The 8,860-nt window shown below is 61.1% G+C and overlaps 3 protein-coding genes across 3 annotated transcripts; all 3 read left to right on the top strand.

Moving 5' to 3' along the window:
- Nucleotides 1-280: 280 nt before the first annotated feature.
- Nucleotides 281-4,495, top strand: ABB37_08458 (hypothetical protein; the record flags this gene model as incomplete). Its single annotated transcript, XM_015807476.1, has 1 exon — nt 281-4,495. The coding sequence occupies one exon, from the start codon at nt 281-283 to the stop codon at nt 4,493-4,495; it is 4,215 nt and encodes a 1,404-aa protein (XP_015654015.1).
- Nucleotides 4,496-5,574: 1,079 nt separating this feature from the next.
- On the top strand, nt 5,575-6,396 carry ABB37_08457 (putative mitochondrial hypothetical protein; the record flags this gene model as incomplete). Its single annotated transcript, XM_015807475.1, has 1 exon — nt 5,575-6,396. Exon 1 carries the CDS (start codon nt 5,761-5,763, stop codon nt 6,394-6,396), a length of 636 nt encoding a protein of 211 aa, XP_015654014.1. The 5' UTR covers nt 5,575-5,760.
- A 592-nt stretch (nt 6,397-6,988) lies between these two features.
- On the top strand, nt 6,989-8,694 carry ABB37_08456 (putative mitochondrial rhomboid-like protein; the record flags this gene model as incomplete). The annotated part of the gene is made up of 1 exon (XM_015807474.1): nt 6,989-8,694. The coding sequence occupies exon 1, from the start codon at nt 7,531-7,533 to the stop codon at nt 8,692-8,694; it is 1,164 nt and encodes a 387-aa protein (XP_015654013.1). The 5' UTR covers nt 6,989-7,530.
- Nucleotides 8,695-8,860: the final 166 nt, after the last annotated feature.

The following is an 8,860-nucleotide window of genomic DNA, read 5'->3' as shown; positions in this document are numbered from 1 at the left end:
CTCCGACCTGATCATTCGTTTTTCTTTTTGAGGGAGGATTGGGCAACGGTGTCAAGGCCAGCAGCAGCGGAGGGACAATCCACGTCTGCTAGTCAAGTCCTCCCCTCTCTTCCCCCCCCCCCCTTGTTGGAGCCGCGTCCTCTAATCCGTACTCGCAGCGCGCTGCGGACCGTTCGTGTATTTTATTCTGTCTGCAAGTGGTGTAATTCTTTGTTTCTAGGTGTGTCCTCCTCATCATTTTCATCTTATTTTTTCAGTTGCAAAACATAAAAGGAGAAAGATGTCAGCGATGCGGGTCAACTCCTCGCAGGGTGGACGCCCTCAAGCGGGCGGCGGCGCCTGGGCCGGGTACCCGCCTCGCTACCCCACTACCGCGTCAACGACTCCCGCAGCCAGCGCAGAGCGCTTCGTGCCGGTCCGCAGCAGCGGCAGCAACGGAGGTGTCCGTGCGCCACACCAATTCAACTCCCCATCCACCAACGACGTGAGCACCTCCGGCTCTGTCTCCTACGACGGCAAGCGGGCCCGCAGAGGCAGCGGCGGCCTCGCGGGACCGGAATTGGACTTGAATGGGAGCACCACCCTAACCATGCAGCTACGCCGCGCAAGCAACGGCAGCGCGCACGGACGCGCAGGTGCGACGGGGCAGACGACGTCCTCTGCGTCTCCGCTGCCACCCAGCGGTCAGCGTGGGGCAGGTGGCGGTGGTAATGGGAATGGCCCGTTGCACAGCAGCAGCCGTGATGGCGGGATGCCGAGTGGCGTGCTGCTCGGCAGTCTCGCCGAGTATCGGCCCGTGTCGGTTGTCGCGTTAGCAAACGCCGTCTCCACGCCGAGGCCGCAACAGCGAAATGCGAACTCCCCGCACGTCGGCCCCGCTCGTGCGGACCCACAGGACGTGCGCACCAGCCGGCAGTCCATCACGGTGTTGAGCGTGACGCGCGACGGCCCAGCGTGGGAAGGCAGCCGGCTGTCCTCCCACACGTCGAGGGACAAGAACGGTGTCGTGCCGGCGGCGGCGGAGGACGTGCTCGGCGGTCCAGCAGTGCCGCCGCGCAGAGCGTCTTTCAACCAAATTGGCAGCAGCCACCCGCGTGGGCCGCCACCGCGAGTGCAGCGGGAGGCCATCGCGCCGATCTCGCTCTCCAATATTTCGACCTCCACCAACCTTTCTGCGCCGTCGCGGAATGCGATGTCGCTGTCCGGTGCATATCTTCAACAGAGCAAGCAGGAGCCGCCACAGCAACAGCGGAGCAGCCACAACCCCCGCTACGCCGACACCCCCGCCGGTCAGCCGAGCTCCCGAGCGAGCACCGTCGGACCGAAGCCGCCGTCGCGTCCTTCTCCCGGACCGCCACCGCCTCAAGTCGACACCACCGCAACCTCATCCTACAGCCCACGACAGCAGCAGCCCTCGCCACAACATGCGCAGCGCAGCGGGGTGGAGCTCGTGGTCGCCGCGCACCCGCCCCCCTCCGACGCCGTCAAGGGGGCCTTTCCGCAGGAGCGGTACCACCACCACAGCAGCGGCCGCGGCGCCGTCCTGCACCACCGGCCCTCGCCTGCCGCCTTAGCTCGGCAAGACGGAGATGGCCGCAGCAGCAGCGGTGGCGTCGCACCTGCCGGGCCGCCGCCCACCCTGCGCGTCTCCACCACCACTCTCACTACGGCGAGCAGGAAGGTGCGCTACGTGCTGCCGAGCGAGACCTATAACCCGGATGCGCCGGACCCGACCGACAACGGCGGCCTCACGCCGGCAGAACAAGAAGCGCTCCTGGACCCGGTCAACTACACGCTCGAGGCGGACAGGATGGCGGGCCGCTATCCGATGCTGCTGCGGCGCCCGAGTGCGCAGGGAGGGGACCCGCTACGTGGCCGCCGCGGGTCTGCGGGTCAGCCGGGCGACAACAGCAATGGCACAGGCACAGACAAAAACAGCGGTGGACCCCGTCCGACCTTTGTGCTAGACGACGGCAATCGCTGGGCGAGAGAGACAAACCGCCCGACTGTCGCAACGACGCGTGACCCAACCGGCGCGGCCCTGACGCAGCTGCCGTCGCCCAGCATTTTGAGGAAAGGGCAGACCCACCGCCATCGCGACGACGCCGACGTGTCATCGTTGCCGTTCCCCGTTTGTGAGACGGTGATGGACGAGGCGGCGGACGGGGGTGCCGGCGGGTACTTACTACAGCGCCACGCACAGCAGATGGCTACCGGAAAGCAGCTTGTCGAGGGCACCGTCTTTCAGCCGCCGCCCACGTCGCAGCGCCAACGTGAGCGACGCCGGCGAGAAGAAGAAGAGGATCGACGGACGGCAGCGGCAGCGGAGGCAGCAGCAGCACGGCGGCGAGAGTCATCTCCGTCCTCTTCACACAGCAAAGGTCCGTCAAATGTGGCGGCGGGCGGCGATGTCAGGCCACGCCGCGGGCCGGCAGAGGGCTTGTACGAGGAAATTATTCGCCGCACAAACCAGAACCGGCGAACTTCCCTGCCAACGGCGGCGATCGCGCCTGCCGGTGCAGCAGTAGGAGGAGTACTAAGGGCTTCTCCAACGAGGACGCTGATGCCGCCGCTTGCCCCACAGGCCACTACGGCCACGTCATCATCGTCGCTGCGGCCACTCGTACCGCCAGACTTGACGCGGGCAACTGTAGCCGCAACGGCAGCAGCGGCTGGTCGCCGCCGGGGTCACCAGCACCCGAACTCCGCCGAGCCGACGCCGCTGCACGCCGGGCCGGGCCAACGTCCGTCTCCGCACGCCCCACCGGATCGGCCGCCACAGCCATCGCGTCCGCCGCCGCGCTCTGCATCGCAGCCGTACATCACCAACCCCTACATCGAAGACACGCCTAACGGCGGCAACAACGAGTTCGGCACCACGCAGGACCACTACAGCAACTACGACTACTACAACTCTTACAACACACCGAACACGGAAGCGAAGTACGCCGCGCCGCCACCACCGCAACCAGCCGCTCAACAGCAGCAGCAACGTCCTCCGCAGGCGAGTCGTCGACCACCACCACCGCCACCGCCACCGCCACCCTCATCGACTCAACAACGATTACAACAGCAGCGTCAACGCCCTCCGCCGCCGCCACCTCCGTCGCAGCGCCGCACGTCGCAGCCCCTGCGAGACAGCCCGCCGCCACGCGCACACCCGTCTTCCGCAGAGACCACGCCAGACGGCAGCGTCGCCAGCACCACGCCGAGCATGCTGGGCTACACCTCTGGCCGCTTCAGCAAGTTCAACCCACCCGGCTCCGTTCCGCCTCCCCCGCCGCCTTCGTCTGGCGCGTCGGGCGAACCGCCACGAGCGGAAAGCAAAGGAGGTGAGAACGGTGCTAGTCACCGCAGCGAACGGGCAGTCGCGCGCAACCCGGTCGCTGATGCCCGTCCTGCACAGCAGCCTTTACTACCACCGCCGCCTCCACAGCAGCAGCAGCAGCCGTCATCCTCCAAGCCTTCTTCTGTAACGCCGCATACCTCCCAACCACAACCACCGCTGCCACCGCCGACTGATGTCTCAGCTCCAGCCACAACCAGCGCCGCGGCGGAGCTGTACCCGTCACCCTACGCAGATGACAACGACAGCGACGACAGAGAAGACGTCGACGTCGACGATGCAGCCGCCTACGACGATGCGTTGTACTCATCAGAGGAGGAAGAGGAAGAGGAGGAAGAGGAGGAAGAGGAGGAGGAGTACGACTCGATGACCGACGCGGCGAACGCGCAGACGCAGCGAGGCAGCGCGCCAGACACTAACAACGATCCCGCCCCCACAGCCAACTCGCACCGTGCTAGCAATAGCAACACGAAGAACACGTCGTCCGATTCCGCCGGCGCGGAAGTGCGGCGCTTTCTCTTAGACCAGGACAACAATGGCGATGATGAGGGCTCGCAGGACACCCCGCGCGGCACGTCACGTGAGCCGCCACCGCCACAGCAGCCCCGTCAACAGCAGCAGAACGCATCGGCGGAGAGGGCAAGACTAGTTGCGCAGCATCGCGCGCGCACATCACCTCCACCACCACCACCAGCAGCTTGCGCATCAGCGGCGGCAGCGGCAGCAGCAGCAGCGAACGATGAGCGTGAAGGAGCAGCGGCGAGCCCGGAGGACTACGTGGAGGACTACGCGCCGGCGCCAAGCGCGGCATCGCGTGACAGCGACAGTGACACCGACACCCAACCCGTCGCCGTCTCCGAGCGCGGCAGCGACGAGGTGGAAGAGGCGGACGACCTCGTGAAGAAAGGCCCGCTTGTGCTGAAGCTCGGTGACGACGTGTATGCAGAAGACGGCTACGCGGAGGACGAGGAAGTCGAGGAAGACGGCGAGGGCGGCGATAGCGTCAAGGGGGGCGAGGATGGGGAGGGGTATTGGGAGAGTCACCAGCAGTGTGATGTGCACGAGGCCGAGAACCAGCGCGGAGGCGGTCAGCGCGTAGCGGAAATGGGATCGCTCCGCTACGATGAGGAGTACACGGATGAGATGTAAACGGATTATTATTATTATTTTCTCTCGTCGTGCTCTCCTTCTCTCGTGTCTTCTTCTTTTTCTCTCTTCTGTCGTTCATGGGAACCACACCAATTGCACACGTCCTCGGTATTTTAAAGAAAAGGCAGGGGAGACCTGACGAAGTACGTAGCATTCTGCGGTCGGCAGCGGCAACCAGGGAACGTAGTGCTGACCTTTCTTCGTCTGGGTCAGCTCCGTATTTGGGGCGGCGAGCGGCGGCATCGGACTCAAACCTCCGCCAGCGTATTTTCCTGCCTTTGTCAGCCGTATTCTTTTCGCCTGTATTTTATCGACTGTTGTTGTCGTCGTTGTCATTTTATTTTTTCTTTTCGTTTCCTTTCTTCCACATCGTGCGTGTTTCATCGTAATGAGCACACCTTCATAGTTCTGTATCTCCTTTCCTTTTGTTTGTGGGCGTTTGTACGATGTTTGCTCCTACTTAGTATGCGCAGGGAGCACTTACCCTTGTAGATAACCACTTTCTCCTCTTCATTTATATATATATATATAAACCGTTTTTCCGCGTGGCGTCTGCGTCGTCGGTTTTTCTTTCTGTTTAACAGCGGTGATGGTGGCGGTGGTGATGGTGGTGGTGCCTCCACGCTCGATGGAACGCGCCTGCAGATGTTTATCGTCTGTACATCTCAAAACAACCCAAAACACACACAACGTTTGCTGCATGAGAGAGAGAGAGACACACACACACACACAAGCCACAAAAAATCCGGGAAGAGGGATCAACAGTAAGAAAAATAAACGCAAGGCCTATGAATTGCCCCGTCGCTTCGTGGAGAGAAGAGGAGGAACTAAGCGCTCGGCGCGCACTACGTGGACCGCCTCATCGTGCTGCATAAGCGTGTTGCTGCGCTGCAAAGCGGGGAACGTTAGAACTATCCTTTTAGGTAGTACCGGTTCTTTTTTTCTTTCGCTGTTGCTGCCGCTCATCTTCGTGCGCTGCCTTTTCTGTACTTCGTCCTCCCTTCCTCCCTCCCCTCTCTCTACTCGTTTCTATTTCCCTTGTTGTTCCTCTTGTACGGATACTGCGGGCGGGGGCTGCAGTGCGTCCCACCCACACACGCCCACACCTCCGCGTCTCTCATCACGCGTTTGCTGTTCGTGTCGCGTATCGTATAACTCGCTCATCTCCACGCTTAAGCGAACGCAAGGAAGAATCTCCAAGAAGAGGGATTTCCTATTTTGTTTGTTTGTTTACCAACATCAGCGCGGGATAGCAAAGCTGAAGGATGTATCGTCTCCTTCGCCCCGCGATGGCGTCCTCGAGCAGGATGATTGGGTGCCCTCGCACCGCGGCGCGCGCCTTCCACCTCAGCGGCAGCTGCCTCGCCGCGGCCGACTCCACGGTTACACCCACGGCGGCTCCCCCCTCCGCCTCCGCAGTGCCAGCAAACCCTTCCGCCATCGTCGCCGGCCCCTACCGCCGCGTCGGCAACGTCTTCATCGTCACCTGCGTCGATCACCCCTTCAAGTTCTCGTGGGAGGTCAACCGCATGCTGCGCGAGCTGCGGTTGGAGTTCATGGGACAGACCACCATCGTGCCGGACATCCCGCAGGTCCGCAAGCGGCTCTGGCGGGTCCGGCACCTTGTCCGTGTGGATCCTGTGGACCTGGATGAGGCGAAGGCGCTGATTGGCGTGCCGGAGCACGTCTCCTTCCGTGACCTGGCATCGCAGATTCCGCCCACCTTTGGTCGCGGCCCGGCGGTCGGCAATCCGCGCCTGCGCAGTAAGATGAACTTTATGCAGCTGCGCCGCATGCGTCTGCGCGACGTGATGCACCGCGATCAGCTGGAGAAGAAGCTGCTGGAGGAGCGGCGGCGTGCGCTGCAGAGGACACAACACGCTGCGGAAGGGGAGGCGTAAGGTGAAGAACGAGGAGGGAGGGAGATGCGTGAAGAGACACTCTGGCGCAAGAGTGTTGGCGCGGAACTTAGTTGCTGTTGTTTGGTGTGCGTGTGCGTAGTTCGTTTAGTTGTGAGGTGTGCCGCATGGTGTTGTTCTCCTGTGTGTCCGCGTACGATCTTCACTTACGATAAACACACGTAGGATCACATTCACACACGGAAGAAAGACGCGTGGGGGTGTTAGCTGACGCGATAGTTCTTTTCTTCGTTGTTTGTCCTGTCTGTGTGCGGCCGCGCTTTCCAGTGGGATTCGCTGCACTCCCGGACTCTCGCTGCACTCCCGGACTCTCGCTGTACACCTACTTGGCGAGAAGATCTTCTCCATTGGTTTCCTTCTAAGGGAAGGCGAGCTAGCTGTGTTTTACCTTGTACGCCCTCTACTGCTCGCAGGTGACTCGAATGTGTACTTAACAGGTTTTTATTCTCCGCAACGCTTCGGCGCGACGCGCGGCTCGATCGTGTGGGTTTCATTTCATCAGCACCACCTCCGCCCCTCCACCACCTCCCTTCTTCCCTTCTTTCTCCCTTCGACGTAACGCTGTACTTCATCAGCTCGCTGCTCGTGTTTTTTTCTTCTTTGGATAAGTCGGAGCCGGCACACACACACACACACACACACACCACGGTGGACACGGACAATAGCTGTACCTGTGTTGCGCCTTGCGCCTTTCGAGACTCCCCTTTCACAACCAACTGCCCACTAGAAGGACGGGTGTCCCTCCCCCTTCCTCCTCAAACTTCGTACTATCGAGGCGGTACTCACCCTTGTCGACATCCGTTGTGTTGTCGCTGCTGGTTGTTTCAACTGTGTTGTCATCGACGGTCGCCAATTCGCGGCCTTTCCGTTTGTTTGCTTGTTTGGTTGGTTTGTCTCGGCGCCGTCGTTTGCCCCTCGCCGCAGTGCCCTTCTCACAGATACCTTCTTATATATAATCGCTCTCTCGGCGAAAATCTGTGCTGTCGCCGGTTTCGTTCTTCTTCCTCCTTTCCTCTAATTTTTCCTCTTGATGGTTGGTGTTGATACACGGTGTAATTAAGAACTACTGTTAAAGAAACAGAAGTATATATATATATATATATAAAAGCAGGAGAGATGTCACACACTCGCGCATTCATGCTGCGTCAAGCATCGCAGCAGCTGGCACAGCTGACTCGCGCGTCGTCGCTCCGACTTGCTTCCGTCATCGCCCTGCGGGGGTCACAGACGTGCAGCGGCATCCATAGCTACCGTTACAGCAACACGGCGGCGGCCACACGTGCGTTGCACACCCCAGCCAAAGCAACATCAAAGCTGTTGACCAGCACATCTCTTCGTAGTGGCGTCGCCTTGCCGAGCACGTTGCGCGTGGGGGTCGTGCCGGTCCGCACCTCCTTCTACGCCAGCGGCCGACTTGGCCACCAGAACAGCGCATGTGCTGCTCCTCTGTTTGCGGCGCAGCGCTGCTACGGCACGATGCGCCCGACGCGTCCAACGCACTCGCCGAAGAAGTCAGAGAGCACCGGTGGGCAGCTACAGGGCGTGAACAACTTGGAGCGCTACAAGGGAGAGGAAGAGGAGGAGCGGAAGGAGGGCGGTGGGGACAAGGAGGACCCCTTCAACATGAACTCCGGCCCTGGCTACCTGCCCTTTCCTCCGCCCTTCCATACCATCAACATCGTTATGATCCTCTTCCTTGCGAATGTGCTGTGCTACTTTGTGATGAACTTCGGTAACGACGACTGGCGCGACTTCATCGTCGAGCACTTCACGCTCTCGCACGAGAACTGGACGCGCATCTACCCGCTCTTCACCAACGCCTTCTACCAGGAGCATCTCCTGCAGCTGCTGATCGACTGCTGGCTGCTCTGGCAGTTCGGTGACACGATGCTGGGCTTCCTCGGCAACACCCGCATGGCCTTCTTTGCGATGCTCTGCACGTTGGGCGGCAGCCTCATTCACATCGCACGGCAGAAGTTCGAGCTGCATTATGGGATGGACGAGTTGGAGGTGCGGGGTCGGTGCTACGGGCCGAACCCGTTCATCATGGGTCTCATCGCTATCGAGGGCCTCATCTTCCGTCACTTGAACTTCATCCAGCAGCCGCCGATCCCGTTCCTTGTGCTGACGGCCTTCGTGATGGTGATTGACGTGTGGCGCATCTTCACCACTAAGCCGGAGGAGCACGGCGCTGCCACTGGTGGGGCGCTCATGGCGTATCTGTTCTGGGCCTTGCCTACGCGTATGCTCGGCCTGGATAAGCTGACGGCGACGCTGTAGAGGAGGTGAGGCGCGAAGCACGGGAGTGCTTTTCTTCTGGTTTGTTTGTTCGAAGAAACATGGAGGTGAGGGGAGAAGCTGAAGAGCAGCTCCTCAGCGTTCAAGAGCGCGCGGCGGTGTCTTCTTCGCTGTCAATGCGGAGGGAGGGGGAGAGCGAGAGGGAGAG

The sequence above is a fragment of the Leptomonas pyrrhocoris genome, assembly GCF_001293395.1.
Source record: "Leptomonas pyrrhocoris isolate H10 chromosome Unknown, whole genome shotgun sequence".
NCBI lineage: Eukaryota > Euglenozoa > Kinetoplastea > Trypanosomatida > Trypanosomatidae > Leptomonas > Leptomonas pyrrhocoris.
The sequence above is the reverse complement of the archived record's forward strand: the minus strand, read 5'-3'. Positions and strand labels throughout refer to the sequence as shown.